Here is a 20,271-nt window from a genome sequence, read left to right on the forward strand (position 1 = left end):
AGTATAGCCTCTCTTTGGCGAATTAGCTCCATTAAAACAGATTCTAAACAATATCCAAACTAAAAATAAAAGTGCTTGGTGCAATTGTGACCTGCAGCTGAAGAAACAAAGTGAGCGCTTCAGAAAGAACTGGTGTAAATATAAAAATCCACAAGACTGGAAGAAATGTAAACAAGCATTTGCAATGCAATAGGTCTCGCATTAAGAAAGCTTGAGCTATTGGTATTGTATAGGACACATTTTTTATTTATGTTTTGTTTTTGAAAATAGTGAAATTAATAGCTTTGTCATTGCAATGCCAATAGTTATAACTTTTGCAAATGTGACACCTAAAGCATTTGTAATGCAATATGTGTTGTATTTACGTGACTTACATGTATTGATATTACAAATAACAATGGCTTTGAATTTTTTTTCAATAGTTAATACTTCAATAAAAGTTATTGTAATTTATAAAGGCACAAGCTTAAAGTTTTGTAAATAACTTTAGTGAAGATTATGTTCAGTGTTTTTTATTGTGACAAAAATCCAAGAACAGAAGTGAAATATTAACATCTTTTTGTTACATTTGTAATAAAGCTTGAAACATTGAGAGAACATATTTGAACCAGGTGTTGTTGAATTGTTACACAGATTAATGCAGTGGTGGCGCTGAGTGATGTTGTGATGGCGAACAAGTGATGCTGTGGCGTTCAGTGATGCGGTGGTAGCACATAGTAATGTTGTGGTGCCCCTGAGTGATGCTGTGGTGGTGCGGAGTGATGCTGTATGCTATGCTAGGTTTTGTTATCCTATGTTTTGTTTTGTTATGCTATGCTATGTTTTGCTATCCTATGCTTTGATTAATTTTTGTTATGCTATGCTGTGTTGTGTTATGCTATGTTTTGCTATGCTATGCTTTGTTATGCTATGCTATGTTTTGTTATGCTATGCTATGTTTCGTTGTGTTTTATTATGCTATGCTTTGTTTTGCTATGCTATGTTTTGCTATGCCATGCTATGTTTTGTTGTGTTTTGCTATGTTTTGTTATGCTATGTTTTGTTATGCTATGCTTTGTGTTATGTTATCTTATGCTATGTTTTGTTATGTTATGCTATGTTTTGTTATGCTATGTTTTGTTATGTTATGCTATGTTTTGTTGTGTTTTGTTATGCTATGTTTTGTTCTACTATGCTATGTTCTGTTTTGCTATGCTTTGTTATGTTATGCTATGCTTTGTTATGCTATGTTTTGTTATGCTATGCTATGTTTTGTTATGCTATGCTATGCTATGTTTTCTTTTGTTAAGCTATATTTTGTTTTGCTATCCTATGTTTTGTTTTGTTATGCTATGTTTTGTTTTGCTATGCTTTGTTATGTTATGCTATGCTTTGTTATGCTATGTTTTGTTATGCTATGCTATGTTTTGTGTTTTGTTATGCTACGATTTGTTGTGTTTTGCTATGCTATGTTTTGTTTTGTTAAGCTATATTTTGTTTTGCTATCCTATATTTTGTTTTGTTATGCTATGCTGTGTTTTCTTGTGCTATGCTGGTTAGGGTGTGTGAGGGTGAGGGGGTGTTAGGTTGAGGGGGCTGAGGGGGTGTGGGGGTGATAGGGTGTGAGAGTGAGGGTGTGTGTGAGGGTGAGGGACAGGGGGTGTGAGGCTGAGGGTGTGAGGGTGAGTGAGGGTGAGAGGGGGTGAGGGGGAGTGAGGGTGAGGGGGTGTATGAGGGTGAGGGTGTGTATGAGGGTGAGGGTGTGTATGAGGGTGAGGGGTGTGGGGTGTGAGGGTGTGTGAGGGGGAGGGTGTGGGGTGGTGAGGGAGGGTGACAGGGGTGAGGGTTATGGGGTGTGAGGGGGTGTGAGGGTGAGGGGTGTGAGGGGGTGTGAGGGTGAGGGGGTGTGAGGGTGAGGGGGGGTGAGGGTGAGGGGGGTGTGAGGGTGAGGGAGGGTGAGTGAGGGTGAGGGTGAGTGAGGGTGAGTGAGAGTGAGTGAGGGTGAGTGATGGTGAGTGAGTGATGGTGAGTGAGTGATGGTGAGTGAGTGAGGGTGAGTGAGAGGGAGGGTGAGTGAGTGAGGGTGAGTGAGTGAGGGTGAGTGAGGGTGTGTGAGGGGAAGGGTGTGAGGGTGAGGGGGTGTGAGGGTGAGGGGGGGTGTGAGGGGGTGTGAGGGGGTGTGAGGGTGAGGGGGTGTGAGGGTGAGGGGGTGTGAGGGTGAGGGGGGGTGTGAGGGTGTGTGAGGGTGTGAGGGTGGTTGAGGGTGGGTGAGGGTGAGGGGGTGTGAGGGTGTGTGAGTGAGGGGGGGTGAGGGAGGGGGTGTGAGGGAATGTGTGAGGGTGAGGGGGTGTGGGGGTATGAGGGGGTGTGGGGGTATGGGGGGGTGTGGGGGTATGGAGGGGTGTGGTGGGGTGAGGGGGTGTGGGGGTATGGGGGTGCGGGGGTGTGGGGTTGTGAGGGGGTATGAGGGTGAGGGGATGTGAGGGTGTGTGAGGGTGAGGGTGTGTGAGGGTGAGGGTGTGAGGGTGTGTGAGGGTGAGGGGGTGTCCGCACGAAATAGATGCAAAGAAACCAAGCTCTTGGCATTGCTGTGGCGGGGAGTGGGAGCGCATTCCTTTGAAGTCTGATGCCAAGGCTCAGACAAATGGTGGTGTGCGATATGCACGCAGGGGGCGGGGGAGCGGCAGCCTTTGAAGTCTGATGCTGAGGCACAGACAAATGGTGGTGTGTGATGTGGCTGGCTCTGTGCACGCGCATAGCTCACATGAACTGTACGCCATCAGCAGGCTAGGTAGACTTTTCTTTTCTGCTTACTATAATCTCGCCTATTTATCCACCGGGATATACTAGGCGAGACCTAAAAACTAACCTCAGGGTAGAAGCATCTGACCTAAATTGAGGATTAAGGCCATGACTGCGTACCGGACTGTGTGTTTGACACTATTAAACACAATGTTTTGACAAATGGTGACATAGGACCGGCATAAACAATGCTGGAACATAAAGATGGTCAAGCGACATAAAATGTGAAGATCGGGTATACCAGCATATTTATGGCCTTGTCATAATAATATTTTTCAATCGATTTTATAATCTTTAGCCACTGCGGAGCAGACTGAAGGTATTCACTTCCCTCAACTTCTTCAATCAGATTGTAGACTGGCTAAAAGTTAACATAACGTGGACCTGTCAATAGTGATTGGAAATGTAGAGCATCGCCGTGGAAAGAAATCTCGAGGGTAGAGTAAATGCTATCTGCATTTCAGGCCATGCCTCCAATCAATATGCAACTTTGGGGAGATGGAGGGCGGCAAATTGGGTTTGTAGATTTTATGTGGCTCAAGATTCGGGGGCAGACTGTAAACAATACTTGGGAGAGTGTGCTACTCGTGCCACCTCAGTGCTTAATTTGTAAATAAATAAGTGCCAGGGCTCTTGTCAGGAGGCCACTGCAGTTTGCTCCATACATTGTCCCTGCCAGGCTGCCAATGATAGTACCAACACAACTACCAACCATCACACAAATGTGATGATTTGAACTATTCCAGACCCCCAGACCTATAAGAATGGCACGGGTAGCAGGTAGAAGTCATTTTTAAGGTATATTAAAGTAACCCGTTGCGTGCACGCGTCGGCCAACGGCCATTGCGAGCACTACCTCAGTAGTAATGCGCACGTCCGTTGGCCGACGTGGCCTCGCCCACCTAATAGAACTCCCACACCACGGCAGAATTTGCGCCTCAGTTAAGGAGTTAATAATTAACTGTTGTTGTGGTCATCTGATACCGTACCACCTTGTGGCAGACTGTTACATGCACCAGTGTTGACATCTATACCGGTGCAGAGCTCCGGAAACCACCGGCTCAAATTAAGCACTGGTCACCATTGATTGTGGGGGTGACCAAATGTATATCTGATCTCTCAGTGGGTGAGTATGGATTTGTGACATGCAATACATACCATGGTAATCATGCCTGCAGTGCCTATAGGATTTTTCAATAAAAACTGTGAAGAAGCAAATTCACAGAAACGAAAAAGATGAAAAGGACAGAGCTCTGAGGTTCGACCATGTTATCTGCATTTACGAGCTTTCTTCACTCTAGTCGGCTTTCAATACAATCTATCAGAGTGGTCGTAGATATAAAGATTTTTGCTAGTTTGTTCCTGCTAGTGGGGACCTAAATGTGATAAATCATTGACTGATAAAAATAGGATTACACAGAGTGAAAAATAAATATGATAAAACCATGAGCCAGTCTGCAAATTACTCTAAATATATTTAAATTTAGATGTTTTTACTTCACACTCTCACTGACCTATTTTTTTCGAACTCTCAAAACACTTTTGTTTACCCTTGTCCCATTAAATTTAAACCAGGTTAAATTGATTATTTAATTCCTTCCAAGTCCTGAAGAAGGCTGTCAAAGATTATGTTCACAGCCGAAAGGTTAGTTGACAACTTAGCGACCCATAGAATATATTTGTAGACCAGGTACTAATTTTTAGCACACTTTTGACACTTTTAGATGTGTACTTCTAGTAGGTCAATATACAGTTTTAATATGTGAAGGATCCCATTTCTTTTATCTCCACCATTTCTCTATTTCGTGCAATCATTTGCAGTGTATCATTGTCTGTAAACTACTGCACTGCTTTGCATTATTAGGCTTATCCTTGGCCACATTTTAAATAAATTTCAATTCTTTTCACATTTACTAAGATGATCTATTGTTACTGCAGTATTACTAAAGGTTGTGCCACTGGTAATACTGGAAGAGTGTTTAAACGTTTGTTTTTATACAACACACATTCTGTGGTTAGCCCTTTATTTATTCTATGTGTATCCGTTTTAATAGGATTATTTTCTACATTTAAGGCAGGCGTTAGTGAGGGATGCTTTCAATACCGTGACCTGCTAATGTATTTTAAATTATTACAAAGTCACACTGCATTGCCAATATCACAGCTAAGAACAACACAAAAACCAGCATAATGAAACGAGATGCAGTCCAAATACTGGTAAAGTGCCTGAGCAAATTTATCCCAATCACCCTTGCAGAGCAGATCGCAGCATTTTAGAATTTCTAATACTGTTTAACCTTTGCCAGTGTACATTTTTAAATTGTAAAACACGACGAAAAGGCCAAATAAAGGCCTGGATGGAGGGGAAAGACTGTGCTTTAGCAAACAGCAAATGATTGACCTTTACAATAGCTTGGTAATTTAGCAAACCTGCAGAAAAGGGCAGTTAATACCATCCTTGCTGGAGGAGTAAAACATGACAAGCCTTGGGAGGATGCGGCTGGCAATCACCGGCCACAAACCTGCCTGGTGCCTGGTCTCTCGCCGTCTAATATTCTCTCTAGATTTGAGGACGCAGTCATTTAGGACCCAGCAGCTGGATATAGCTGAAAAAACAGAAACCTGTCAATGTGTGGCGGATAGTGGTTTTAACTTTATAGGAGGGTGAGTTGGACTTGGGAGGTGAGAGAGGAAAGACGGGGTGTGTTTTGCCATGAAAGGTGAGTGTGTATTGCAGTTATGTGGTAAAGGTATATGCGTGGTAAACAAATTATGTCGATACTTCGCATACCATTACATTGCACGATTTTAGTGCAATGTTTTTACTTAGCATAAACCATTACTTCGCAAGTTTGAACTGTGCATGCATTTATTACGCAAACGGCTATAAATGTAGTATGGTTTATGCTAATTAAAAACATTTCACTAAAATTATGCCTACACTACACTACTTAAACACCACTACACTACCCTAAACCCTAATACACTACCCGCACACGACCTTCCTCCTTTTCCCTGCCTGGACCCTACAATCTAACACTACACTTCACGACCCCCCCCAACACTACCCTGCACTACCCAAACACCACACCACTACCCTAAAACACTACCCCCTGCACGACCCCCACCCTTACCCCAGTCTGTTCCCTACACTACAACACTTCGCTGCACGACACCCCAACACTACCCTAAATCCTAAAACACTACCTTACACTACACCACAACGCTACCCTAAACCCTAAAACACTACCCCCTGCACAACCCTCCGCCGACCCCAGTCCTGCACCTACATTCAAACACTACCCTGCACGATACCCCAACACTACCCTAAACCCTAAAACACTACCCTACACAAACACCACAACACTACCCTAAAGCCTAAAACACTACCCCCAGCACGACCCTGCCCCCACCCTCCGTCCCTACACTGAACCACTACCCTGCAAGGCCCCCCAACACTACCCTAAACCACTACCCTAAACTACAAAACCACCACATCACCACCCTAAAATACTCCCCCAGCACGACCCTGCCCCTACCCCCAAGCCAGTCCCTACACTAAAACACTACCCTGCACGGCCCCCACGAACCTGCCCTAAAATACTACCTTACACTACACAAACACAACTGCAGTACCCTAAATCCTAAAAGACACTACCCCAGGCATGACCCTACCCCTACCCCCAGTCCTGTCCCTACTTCCAAACACTACCCTACACAACCCCCCAGCACTACACTAAACCCTAAAACACTACCCTACACCACAAACACACAACTACACTACCCTAAAACCAAAAAGACTACCCCCTGCACGACCCTCCGCCCTACCCTTAACGCTTTAATACTAGGCACCCCCTCTTACCTCTCTCTCCTTGGTTCCTCTCTTCTCCTTCGACCGTGGTTCCTCTTCTCCGGGCTTCCAGCATAAGAGGTACACGCCGTTGTGTGGAAACGGAAGCACGTCCTTTTCGAAACAACAATGTTGATAGCCTTTGCTTTGCAAGCGATGTTACAACGCATGCGATGTTACAACTTGCTTAGTAAAGCGTACGAGTTGTAACATCGCGTGTATTGTAACGCTTGCGAAGTAATGGTACGCGGTGTAAAAGCTGCATACTAATGGTTGATTACCGTGATAAAGGCATACATGGTGAAGGTATTGCATTGTAAAGGCAATGAAAGGTAAATTAAGCGTGGTAAAGACATTGCTCCGTAATGATTTTAAAAAGTAATGGCTGAGGCACAATTTTTCGCGCTTAATTACATTAGTGGATACATGGCCAGAAAAAAAACCAGCACTTGGTGCATGAATCCGTGAGACCAGCCACCATATACTATCATACGGGGCAAAGTCCTAAAGTTACAATAACATATGTGAATCAGCACCCCCATTAGGAATCCTGTGAATTCAATATATTCACACACTATATCCCAGCGGCCTCCACGAACAGCATGAAAGGTTTTCCCACTGTCTGTGGAGGACGCAGGGATACAGTGTGTTAATATATTGAAGTCACAGGTCTATAAAAGGTCTTTCCCAACATGAGATTGGTTTAATATAAGGACACCTAATGAGAAAAAGCAAAAAGGCAAAAAGGGGGCTTGATGGGACTGTGCCCGAAAGATACGGATCAGCCCTGAAGAGGTTCCTTTGAGGAATATGTGATGTAACAACACGATCAAAATGATCGTGGTATGTTACATCTCAGTCTACAACTCAAGTTGTTACAATGACTTGCGTTGGAGGGCCCTGGACTTAGGAATAGTAAGATTTACTATTCCAACACCAGTCTACGTACAGTAGGGAAGGTGTTGGAATAGTAAATCTTACTATTCCTTAGGTTATAGCGCCATCCAGCGCAAGTCGATGTAACGCTTGCGTTGTAACAGCTGCGTTGCAACTGCAACGCGGTGTAATCATCGCGATGTAAAGGATGTTTCCCTCATTTGAGGGACAAAACATGCTGGCTACAGTGAAAAGAAGTTTTAAGAAGAAATCTGAATAAAGGAAAAACTTTTTCAAAATGCATTTGATCAGTCTTGGAACTGTGTGAAGACGTACATCCAAATTTTTGTTGACATGACCATGAGTACAGATATCATATGATAATTTTTCTAATATATGGTAGTAAAGGGGGTACCGAATCACATATGCTGGCATTGCGTGGTAATACTTGCGTTGTAAAGGCTGCTTTCCTTCTTAGGTTGGTAATCTGAGCATCATCACTGATTATTACCTGGTGTTTACAGTCCTTAAACTGCAAAAAGTGTGGCATGTCATTTAGATTAAAGTTTGTATAGTTATGAACTTACTGCTCTACACACATGAAGTGGTTTTAAGTGGCTATCAAGTGACGCTAGCACTCAACAAGGAAACATAGATAAATGTACTCAAGGAAAGAGTGGTTGATTTGGGAATAAATGTTCAAGTACAGAAGGAGAACAGATTGTGGACAGTTTGTGACATGGCACAGTTGTCTGGAAGGTGGGGGCAGAGTCAGACAGACTTTAGGCCAAAGACCTGACTGCCACAACCCTATTGGAGTTTCTGAGGGGCTAGTCTGTTTGAAGGTGTTTAGAATTCTCCGGAAGCCTTTCTGTCTCACACCACAAAGTGGCAGTGTAAACCTATGGCCAGGGCACCCAGAATAATGCAATTCTGCAGAAACTGTGTGTTTCTACATAACCATGGAGGTATCACGCTTCCCACATAATCCTCAAATTGCTGTGTACCTTGCAGATTTCAACAAAAACATTGTTTCAAACCTGAACTGATCAAAATGTGTTTAAAAAAAACAAAATCAGCTCGCCGGAGCTGCACAGCGGGAAACTTTAATTGGCACTAATTATGTGCAAGTGTTAAGCAAACCGTATTAATGTAAAATGACAGTAGTGAAATACCAATGCTGCAGAATGTACTGCACTGCGCCACGTTAGCGAGCGCCACTTGCGGTTTAATGCTGCATACATATTTGACCCATAACTGTAGTGGACCCGACTATGTATCCATCACCCGCCATCACTTAACAAAGCGTTGAGCCTTGGACTCGGCATGTTCGCTACAAGTGTCAATAGAGGGCGCTCGCACATCACCACGTCTCACCCTTGGGAGGACCGAAACGACACCGACCAAGCCGCAGCTCCCGTCGAGGGGCCCTGCGGAGAAACATCTCGGGTATGCAGAGCCCCCAGCACGGATATGGAAAGTATTCTCATTGTATGCATTCGGCGACAGCATCCCTCGTAATGAAGCCCCCCGTCACAGACTGAGCTGAGGCCTAGCCAATGGAAGCAGCGGGGCACGAGGCGGACCTGTCGCTGAACATCTGGCGACCGTCAAGCGGGGCAGCACGTCCCCTCTCCAAATAAATGTTCTGGCATGAGGAGATTATGCATGCCCACAGGCAAACCTGTTTTCTGGCAATAAAGCACGCATAATAATGCTGGCTGTGTATTATTTCACAGCGGGGATTTTTTTTCCTACCAGGCGATGGTATTATTTATACAAATGAAACATCCTCCTGCGTCACCCCCCGCGCCCGCACCGACACCCCTTCGCCAAGAATGGGGCAGGCAGACCCTGATGAACTGGGAATACGTATTTCTGGCATACTCCAAACTACGGCTGACAAGACTCAGACTTTGGTCCGGAAAACAAACCTCTTGCCAACTGGGATGAACTGACCAAAATTTAAAGAAGGAAATGCATTATAATAAAAAAAAGTGGCAAGGAGATTGTAAAGTTATGCATGGTGGGCTTATGCGATGTCAGATATCGAAGTATAACTAAAGTCACGTGAAGCATACAAATTCGTGGCTACTGTGCTTTCTGCACGAGCCACATAGTCCAACATATGTGGCATAATTTGGAGAGTTAAAAAAGAATATATTTGTTCCTAGCTCACACACAGATCAAAAGTTACCACAGAAGTGCAACAAACACGGTGCAACTTTTTTAGTAGCTAACTGCTGTAATCAGGCGCGAAACCAGTAGTAAATAGGAAAACTGCTTTTCCATACAGTATAGCGAAGTACCACTGCCACTGAATGTGCCATAAAAGTCACCAATTTGCTTTTTCTTGCTGCACAACTTAGCTAAACCTGCTCCATACTTTGCTTCTCCGATGCTGCACAACTCCAGCGGCCCCGTGTTTAACACAGTGCTATTGTACACACTAATAAGAGTGCATATTGATTAGGTAATTAGAAATGGGATATTAAGCTGCACCTCACAGGTAGAATTTCTCAGTGGTGACCAAGATCAGAGAGCATACACTAGACCATGGGTAATCACAAACTTTCTCTCGGGTGCCAAATTTACAGTGTGGTTTGTGACCGAGGGCCGCACCGGTGGGGGCGGGGTCAGAGGGGGAAAGGCTAAAGAAGGAAAAAAACTGTGACCATGAGGCTGAACACAGGTCCCTGCAGCAGACGCCTTTGTCCACTGACCCATCAGACTCGGCATACACACAGCTCTCTCTATCCCGCTCCCTCCCTCTGTCTCGCTCCCTCCCTCTGCCTCCCTCCCTCCCTCTGCCTCCCTCCCTCCCTCTGCCTCCCTCCCTCCCTCTGCCTCCCTCCCTGTCTCTCTCCCGCTGGCTCCCTCCTTCTCCCTCCCTCTGTCCCCTCCCTCTCTGTCCCCCTCCCTCTCTGTCTCCCTCCCTCTCTGTCTCCCTCCCTGTCTCCCTTCCTCTGTCCCCCATTCCCTCTCCCCCTCTCCTCCCTTCTGTCTCCCTCTCCCTGTCTCTCTCTGTTTCTCTCTTTATCTCTCTCTCTCTCTCTCTCTCTCTCTCTCTCTCCCTTCCTCTCCCTCTCTCTGTCTCCCTCTCCCTGTCTCCCTCTCTCTGTCTCTCTCCCTCTGTCTCTCTCCATCTCCCTCTCTCCATCTGTCTCCCTCTCTCCATCTGTCTCCCTCTCTCCATCTGTCTCCCTCTCTCCATCTGTCTCCCTCTCGTCTGTCTCCCTTTCTGTCTGTCTCCCTCTCCCTCCCTCCCCCTCCCTCCATCTCCCTCCCTCCATCTCCCTCCCCCTCCATCTCTCTCCCTCCCCCTCCATCTCCCTCCCTCCCCCTCCCTCCCTCTCTCTCCCTCCCTCCCTCCCTCTCCCTACCTCTCCCTCCCTCCCTCTGTCTTCCTGACTCTGTCTCCTTCTTTCTGTCTCCCCCTGACTGCCTCCCTCTATCTCCCTCCCTCTATCTCCCTCCCTCTGTCTCCCTCCCTCTGTCTCCCTCCCTCTGTCTCCCTCTCTCTGTCTCCCTCCCTCAGTCAACCTCTGTCTCCCTCCCTCTCTCCCTCCCTCTCTCCCTCACCCTCTGTCACCTCACCCTGCATGTGTGGCAGCCAGGGCTGAGACAGCTTCCCCAGCGTGCGCGCACACAGCTGACCAGAGTACTTCACAGGTCTTTAAAAGACTATTAACATGTTAATAAAGCGTTTTTGTATTTCACCTCTTCTCAGGCCCCTGCAGCTCCACTCTGACCATCATTGCACTGGAATCGCCAGGCCCCCACAGAGCAGAGTCTCTCAGAGTCGGGCTGGGCTGCTGCAACCTGCAGTGTCTGCTGACACACTTTAAAGAAAATGTAAATAATGTCTGCAAGGTCCGCGAGCCGCCAGGGAAGACTTGGTGGGCCACTGGCGGCCCGCGGGCCATACTATGACTACCTGTGCACTAGACAGCTCTTGCATAAGCAAAGATGCACTCAGTAACAGTAAGAAGCCCTAACTAACCACCAACTGAGGGGCTTGAAACGTTCACAGCTGAACTCACTGATGGTTAGAGGGGAGTTCTTCAATCACCCATCAATCAATCAATCAAGCAAGACATTTGTTAAGCGCGCTACATACTTGTGAGGGTCTCAAGGTGCTGGGGGAGAGGGGGGGATATCGCTGCTACTGATCGAAGAGGCAAGTTTTGAGAAGACGTCTGAAGGCCAGGAGATCTTGGGTCTGTCGTAAGTTGGTGAGGAGGGTGTTCCAGGTCTTGGCGGCGAGGTAGGAGAAGGATCTGCCGGCGGCGGTTGTTCTTCGGCTGCGTGGCACTCTGGCGAGGGTGAGGTCGGTGAAACGGAGCTTGCGGGTAGGGGAGCCAGTGTAGGTCTTTGAGGTGCGGTGTGATGTGGCTGCAGCGGGGGATGTCCAGGACCAGTTGTGCCGAGGAGTTCAGGATACGTTGCAGCCGTCTCAGGAGCTTGTTTGATGTTCCTGTGTAGAGAGTATTTCCGTAGTCCAGCCTGCTGGTGATGAGGGCCTGGGTTACTGTTCTCGTTTCGGTGGGGATCCACTTGAAGATCCTGCGGAGCATTCGTAGGGTGTTGAAGCAGGATGAGAATATGGCGTTGACCTGTTTAGTCATGGAGAGGGTGGAGTCAAGGATGACCCCCAGGTTGAGTGCATGGTTAGTGGGTGTCGGGGCTGTTCCCAGTGATGTTGGCCACCAGGAGTCATCCCATGCCGAGGGGTTGGAGCAGAGTATGAGCACCTTCTTGTCCGAGTTCAGCTTCAGTCGGCTGTTCCTCATCCATTTGGCGACGGCCTTCATTCCTTCATGGAGGTTAGTTTTGGCGGCGTGAGGATCTTTGGTGATGGAGATGATCAGCTGGGTGTTATCGGCGTAGGAGATGATGTTGAGGTCGTGCTGACGGGCGACGGAGGCGAGGGGTGCCATGTACATGTTGAACAGTGTTGGGCTGAGGGAGGAGCCCTGGGGTATGCCGCAGGTGATCTTGTTGGCGGTGGAGCTGAAGGGGGGGGGGAGGCGGACGCTCTGTGTTCTGCCAGCGAGGAAGGATGTGGTCCAGTCCAGGGCCTTCTCTTGGATCCCGGCGTTGTGTAGGCGTGTTCGTAGTGTGCGGTGGCAGACCGTGTCGAAGGCGGCTGACAGGTCCAGGAGTATGAGGGCTGCTGTTCCCTGTTGTTGAGCAGGATCCTGATGTCGTCGGTGGCGGCGATGAGGGCGGTTGCGGTGCTGTGGTTGCTGCGGAAGCCTGATTGGGATGGGTCCAGGATGTTGTTGTCCTCGAAGTAGCGGGCCAGTTGTTTGTTGATGATTTTCTCGGTGACTTTGCTGGAAACAGGAGCAGGGAGATGGGACGGAAGTTCTTGAGGTCCTTGGGATCCGCCATGGGATTCTAGAGTAAGGCGTTGATCTTGTCGTGCTTCCAGCTCTCGGGGAAGGTTGCTGTCTCGAGGGAGGTGTTGATGACTTTCCGGAGATGGGGTGCGATGATTGTGCTGGCTTTGTTGAAGACGTAGTGTGGGCATGGGTCAGACAGAGATCCAGAGTGGACACAGTTCATGGTCTTGATGGTTTCATCGTCGTTGATGTTGGACCATGCGATCAGGCGGCCGGTGGTTGTAGCGGTGGGGGTCTCGATGGTTGACAGGGTGGTCCTGGCGTTGAAGCTGTCGTGGATGTCTGCGATCTTGCGGTGGAAGTAGGTTGCCAGTGAGTCGCACAGGTCCTGCGAAGGGGGATGTTGTTGGTGTTGGAGCTGGGGTTGGAGAGTAACCTTCACTATGCTGAAGAGCTCTTTGCTGCTGTGTGCGTTGTTATCCAGGCGGTCCTTGAATGCGGTCCTCTTGGCGGTTCTTATGAGTTGATGGTGTCTGCGGGTGGCGTTCTTGAGGGTCGTGTAGTTGTCTGCTGATCGTTCGCGAAGCCAGTTCTTCTCCAGTTTCCGGCATGTACGCTTGGAGGTCTTCAGTGAACCAGGTGGCTTTCTTGCTGGTGTGGTTGTTGGAGGGTGTCTTGAGCTGGGCGAGGGTGTTGACGCAGTCGTTGATTCACTGTCGGAGGTTGAGGGCGGTGGTGTCAGGTTCGGTGGGGTCAGCTGGTGGGCTCTGGGCGAGGGCGGTGGGTAGCTGCTCTTCGGTGACTTTTCCCCAGGCGCGACGGGGCATCTGTTGGGTGCGGCGATGTGCGGTGGGCTTCTTGAAGGTGAAGTGGATGCAGTGGTGGTCGGTCCAGTGGGGTTCGGTGGTGTGATTGAAGGAGACGTGTGGGCTTGCGGAGAAGATGGGGTCTAGCGTGTGGCCTGCGGCATGGGTGGGTGTTGTCACAAGCTGTCTGAGTCCGAGGTTGGCGAGGTTGTCGATCAGGGTGGTGGAGTGGACGTTGTTGTTGTTCTCGAGGTGGAAGTTCAGGTCCCTTGGGAGGATGTAGTCAGTGGAGGCGAGGGCGTGGATGCTGATGAGGTCAGTGATGGAGTCGCTGAACTTTGGTCTGGGTCCGGGGGGTCTGTAGATGAGGGTTCCTCTGAGGGTGGTGTTGGGGTCGGTGTGAATCTGGAAGTGCAGGTGTTCGGCGGTGCTGAGCGTGTTGTCGGTGTTGGTGGAGACGCTGAGGGTGTTCTTATGGACGATGGCAATTTCACCTCCTTCTCCGTTGATGCGGTCTCTGCGGGTGATCTTGTATTCTTCCGGGATGGCTATGGCGATGTCTGGTGCTGAGGTGGGAGTCAGCCAGGTTTCCGCCAGGAAGGCGATGTCTGGGGCGGTTGAGTCGAGGAGGTCCCAGATTCCGACGGCGTGTTTGCGGGTGGAGCGGGTGTAGAGGAGGATGCACCTCAGGTGGTTGGGTTCGTTGGTTGGTGATTGCGCGGGTCGGATACTGGTGAATCTGCAGTTCCAGCAGGTGAAGGGGCCTTCGGTGCGCTTCGGGGTGGCCTGGTAGCATGTGTGTTCTCCCTCGGGGTTAAGTGCGTGGAGGGTGCTGGCGTTGTAGTGTAGTCAGGTGTCGTGGTGTCTTCAGGGTCCAGGGGTTCTGGCGCTGGGCACGGTCCAGGCGCGGACGGGCGCAGACAGGCTTGCCTTTGGCGCACCAGTGACGCGGCCGCCATATAAGGGGATGTGGGAGGGAGGGGCAGCTGGGAGGTGGGAGCGGGGCGGCGAATGGGAGGGAGGTGGGCGGGGCCGCAGGGGTGCAGCGGCAGGAAGAACGGGACAGAGAGAAGCCGAAGGCTGAAGGGGGCGAGGCAGGGGCGCTATAAGCGACGCAGGGCAACAGAGGCAGTGAGAAATAAAATACAAATACAAATGGCACAGTTACAGAGAATAAAATAAAATGAAAATGAAAATGGCGCAGTGCAGACTAGTTCACAGAACAGGAGCAAAAGCACAGAGCAGTGATACCAGCGGGGGACGGGCGAACTCCCAAGGCAGCAGCAGCTGGCTCAGAGGCAGGAGCACACAGGCGGAGCTGTGCGGTGTGAGGGACGGCCATACATGCAAGCACTTAATCATAGTGCAGCGTGGACAGGAGCTCTGGTTTGTACCCAATGCCCGTTTCGAATATCCGGACACAACCCTTCCTGATCCTGAAACGATTGCACTAAACCGGAAATGAGACGCATCAAGGATCCATCTTCTACTCCAACTGCAGTCCCAGTGGGCCCGAGGGTACAGATAAGTCATCCTAAACACAAAGGTCCTAACAGGAAGTAAATATTCTCCAGTTAGCCAATGGTAATCGTCCAATTTTTTATATACAGCTTCATAGTGGGAGGATGTCAACATTAAATGGCTTCCATTCATCTCAAATATTGAAAGTGAGGCATGGGATAGTAAAATAACGTTTCCGGGACCACACTCCAACCACCCAGCAATTAAGCTCTGGTGAAGTTGGATCAGTCACTGTAAATGTAATCTAGAGGGTCCTGGGATGAGACAAACTCAACTGGAGTGTTGGCTTAATGGAAATATGGCCAATATACACGTACAGATACAGAGTATCACCACAGTCCTCGTTAAATTAAGTGAGTGGACCAGTGTATCTGCCACTGCCTTTAAAGGGACAGTGAACTCCTACGTTGGCACCCTGCAACCATACCTTGTTTGGAGAAAGAGGGCGCATCAATATATCCCAGCATTGGCAAACCCAACACATCTGGCTTGCACGGTTTGAAGAGTTCTGCGGAGGGTCAGCCAAGATGGCCGCCTCCCGGGGCCAATGCAGCTATAGGGCTCTGAGCCTCTGGTGTGAAGCCACTGCAGGCCTGAAGAAGCTATTTCTGCTGCTGACAGATTTTCCCTGAGTAGGCATGCTGTAAGAAACCATTTTACGCATTACCTAAGCCATAATAGAATGTCAATGGTGCAGTGTAACGGCCCGCTAAATGCCATGGCCATGAATAGATCACATTTGCAAGCAATGAACTGTAGCCAGACATTCAGCATGCCCAATCACTGCAGATGTCTGCAGCGAGCGAGCACCCAGGGGATAAGACTACACCTCCCATTCAAGCAACATACCCACCAGATAGGTAATGGCGTCCCGTGTACATTCACTCTAAGGAAATATATCCAATGGGAAGTTACATGAGAACCGGGCACGGATCTTATCCTTCAATAACTGTTTTCCACAATTCTGAACTAAAGTTAAGATTATTTGGATTGTATTGATTACTCAAAAAGAACACATCAGCATTATATCACTCATCTAGTCCCGTAGACAGGAGCGTCCCGTCTCGTGGTTTGTCATTCAGACACATAAAAACAATATAAATGGCGAATAAAAGTTCCTTCAAGTGGAGCAAAATTCAGGCCCCATATTAGGAAGGGCAAGCTACATCTGGATTTATAGCACCCCTAGGGGTGAAAGACCGCTCTACCATTAAGTAACATCTCAGTTACACACAGGAGGAAACGTGGGTGAGATGTAGGCCGCCTGACCTCTGCCCTTCCATACCTGAAACATAACATCGTAGCCATAGGGGGTTGAGGGTGAAGCACAGTGCTTAATTTTAGCTGGTGGTTTCGGTGTTTGGCACTGGCATTTAATTACTGAAACCTGCACTTATGACAGCTGCCACATGGTAGAGCTGTTTGGTGATATAAATATGAGCAGAAAAACAGTTGTTTTTTTAGTTCAAAGTACATTAAAAACAACGAATGCCTGCCATCTAAACCACTCTTGAAGCTTTGTCGGCCTGAACAGTCTGAATTGTCACACTTGTAGCAGTGTGATGGTTAGCAGTGGCAGTGTGTGTTGCAAACTGCGGTGGCCTCCTGACAAGGGCCCTAGCACTTATGTTTCTACAAATTAAGCACTCGTAAAGCATGGCAAATTCCACCACACTCTTGAAATCAAGATATGGAGGTAAAAACTAAAGCAGGAAAGGAAGAACCAAGCAACGGAGGCAAAACCAAAGGCACAGAGGCAGGCCTTGGCGCGCTGCAATCTAAGGCCCAGGACATGGCTGCTAGAAACTGCTGGTCTAATGTCAGATCGGCTTCCTTCTCAGACCGCCCTGGAGACCCGCCCCTTTTCAATCCACATAACACAAGGGGTTGGACTCTTAGTTAAGTGTCCCACGATGATTCTTTGACACGCTTCATAAGAAACTACAGCAGTTGAGCAATACTACTGTCTCACACTGTTTGAGCTCTTATTGGTTATGGGGCAGCACCCCACTGCCCTTGCTGCAATGCCTGTGCTTTAGAAATGTTAAGGAATTAAAGCATAAAAAAGGAAAACCACTATCCCAGTCTGAGTTTCTGTATTAACAATTTTTGAGAACAACCCACCTTTTGCCATTCCCATACCCACACTCTACCCTTTTTAAGAAGTCAGAAAAAACTGGATTTTCAGAGTAAGTGTTTTTAAAGGGCTGGTGTCAAGGCTGGGATTCCCATTACAGGTTTAGAGCCATTGATTTGGAAATCGTGTGCCAGAAATCCAAAGAAGGTATTTACCCCATAGCAGGAATCCCATCCCCAGTTCAATCCAATCATGTGCAGTGAAATGCTGGTGCGAGGCTTTTCATTTGGGATACAGTGGGTAGGACCAGTGCAGGGGGTGGGACTCCGGTTCCAGCAGGTAGTGAGGTTGCTTTAAGGATCAAGGGCCAAAATACAGGTTCTACTTAAGCAAGCCCAAAAGCGAATGTTGGGTTGAATGATCTCTGTTCGAGACGGGGCAAACACCTTAAAAGGACAGTGAGTAATCCAGTAAATGGCTTATGATGCATATAGGACTTTGAGCTAAGGCCGGCCGATGAGGTCCATCCTCTCCGGCAGCGAGAGTCTGCAATAGGCTGATGCCTCTAAAAGGGCGGTAGGGCTGGGAAGAGTCAGATACGTGTTGCTATCTGTGCCCCAGCTCTACCTGCCATTGAGACACCAGTCTAAAGAAAATCCTAATTTCTAAATGGGCCAGCCATTAAAGTAAAATTCGCAAAAATGCAGAGAGTAGCAGAAGTAACATCACACGCCCTTTGACCTAAAAAGAATCGCAGGTTTGATCCTTTTTTTACATATTAGACGACTTAAAGACTCATATTGGCTGACCTGAGGCTAAAACAATTGCAAAAGTTTCATTTCTATTTGACCTTCTTGACCCCTGAGAGGAGGGAAAACAATTGGCAGAGCCAGAAGTGACAACTGACACCAACCGGGTGGCGAGCTACCCCTAGTTGCCTCTAAATTTTGTTCATCAGGCCAAGCGCTTGCAGCGAGAAGGTACAGCGACCTTCAGCAGATCACGTATGCGGCTTCCGAGAGATGCCAGTGACCAATGAGATTGTAAATCATATGCAGCGGAGCCCTTCAATTAAAATATCCCGCACCACTAGAACGTAACATTGGAATTAAGAGGTCACTGAGCAGTTTTCAGCCACACTGATCTCAAACAGGCAGTATGAACAATGGGATTTCAATTTTAAAAAAAGTGGCTCTTTATAAATAGGATATGCCATGAGCACAGCAGAAGGAAAACAGAACGGGCTTCCTCATTATCCATGGGCTCTGGAGCGCAACACGATGCCATAGAGGGCGCCGCCTATAACGAGGTGAACTGCCATTAGGGAAATTGGCAGTCAGTAAGAATGGGACATCGCAACTGGACACAAGCCACCTGAACACTCGCCCTACCAGCCTTTCACATACACAGCCATGCTGGAACTCTAAATTGCCTGAAGGATATTACAGTGCTGTTCCTCTTCAGATTGTCTAAGAACTGCTCGTCCTCCTTATCACACCTTTCTTCCTCCCCGCCCCCCTCTCTTTTCGCTGCGCATCCCCCCTCAGGCTCAGGGCCAGCAGATACCTCAGCTCCCCGTCAGTATTGATTTCTCTGCTGGTATCACACTCTCTTCCTCTCTCTCCTCTTCCCTCAGAGGATCTTCAAAGCGATGCAGAAGTCCTCTGACCCGTGCCACACATCTCGCGTACTCTCTCTAGCCCCTGGGTCTTGCCTTAGTATTTCTCAGCTGGAGCTCCCAGAGAGAGCAGACCGCACTATAAGCTGTAACCCTGGTAGCCCAGCCGCGGCCCCCGCCAGACACCTACGGTGAACGTTGAGTTTGATGGACACCTCCTTGCCCGTTGGGACTGCTTCGTTGGTCGTTTTGCAAGTGAAGACGCGTCCAATGTCCTGGTCTGTGGGGTTGATCAGGAGGCAGCTCATAGTGGTCTCGCGCTTCCCATCCGCCAAGACTTCCTGGTGGAAGGAAAAGCAAAGAGAGGTTAGCTTCAATATGAGAACAATGTCCGCTTTCCTACGGCGCAAGCCGCTCAACTCATGAAAGGGGTGACCTGTCATCTGCGGGACGCCAGCTTCAAATCTCATCTGAAAGTCATTGAAGGTCTGGGCACAGCGTAGCAGTGATTTCTGCAGAGGGGTGCAATTGTACTCTTTTGTTCAGAGAAACAATATAACAATCCCTCCTGCTGGAATTCTGAACACAAAAAAAGGACTTGGGCAATGCCCGAGAAAAACATTGACAATTTTTCATAATCTTGCAAAAATAGTATCTCCCTGAACGCACTCTGAAACATTAAGAGAAATTGGTACGTGGTCTTTGAAACACTTTGGAAACTAAGTACCTGAAATCAAATAGTCAGAATTAGAATCTTTCAAGAGCAATGGTAACCAGTATACAAATTAAAAAGACATTGGCTTTTAGGCCAGGTTAGGGTTTTCTTTAGGTCACCAAACCTTGCACCTGCATTCTTAAGGTGACACCTGTATGGCTTGCAGCCACTCGTTCCTAACATTAGAAAGCATGTGGGGCAATTACATGGTGTTTGCCTCTTAGATCCTTCAAAATTCAATCAGCAAATCAAGAAGTCTCAAAAATACAATTTATCACAACAGTAAATTCCCCTTTACCCTTATTATTCACACTCTCCTTCGATCTTGGGCAGCTAATTTGCGAGCCTGACATGGAACATTTGTTAATGGTCTCATAAGACAGCAATAATGCATAAAGCATCAATCTGCACGGCGAGACATAAAATGGATCAAATATATTGTACACAAATAGCAAAAATTTAGAAATTGCTATAATGGATTTAATATTCAGATAAATCCTTCTTTAACATACATGTAAGATTTATCATACTGAATGTGTACGCTCTGTATTTAAATGAGACAGATACAGACACATCTAGGGCAGTGCGTGCGGCCGCACTTTGCGCTGACCTGTTTGAGGGGGCGCTGACCTCAGGTGGGGGAGCTGTGGTTAGCAATAACTTATGACTGGAGAGATGA

General features: G+C 47.9%; 1 protein-coding gene across 1 annotated transcript in view; it reads right to left on the minus strand.

Moving 5' to 3' along the window:
- Positions 1–20,271, minus strand: part of KIRREL1 (kirre like nephrin family adhesion molecule 1) — a 166,386-nt gene that overhangs the window by 77,840 nt on the left and 68,275 nt on the right. The window contains exon 4 of the mRNA XM_086945329.1: positions 19,068–19,218. Within this exon, the coding sequence (XP_086801455.1) occupies positions 19,068–19,218 (151 nt within the window). The remainder of the gene's footprint in view (positions 1–19,067; positions 19,219–20,271) is intronic.

The sequence above is a fragment of the Lissotriton vulgaris genome, chromosome 12, assembly GCF_964263255.1.
Source record: "Lissotriton vulgaris chromosome 12, aLisVul1.2, whole genome shotgun sequence".
Lineage (NCBI taxonomy): Eukaryota > Metazoa > Chordata > Amphibia > Caudata > Salamandridae > Lissotriton > Lissotriton vulgaris.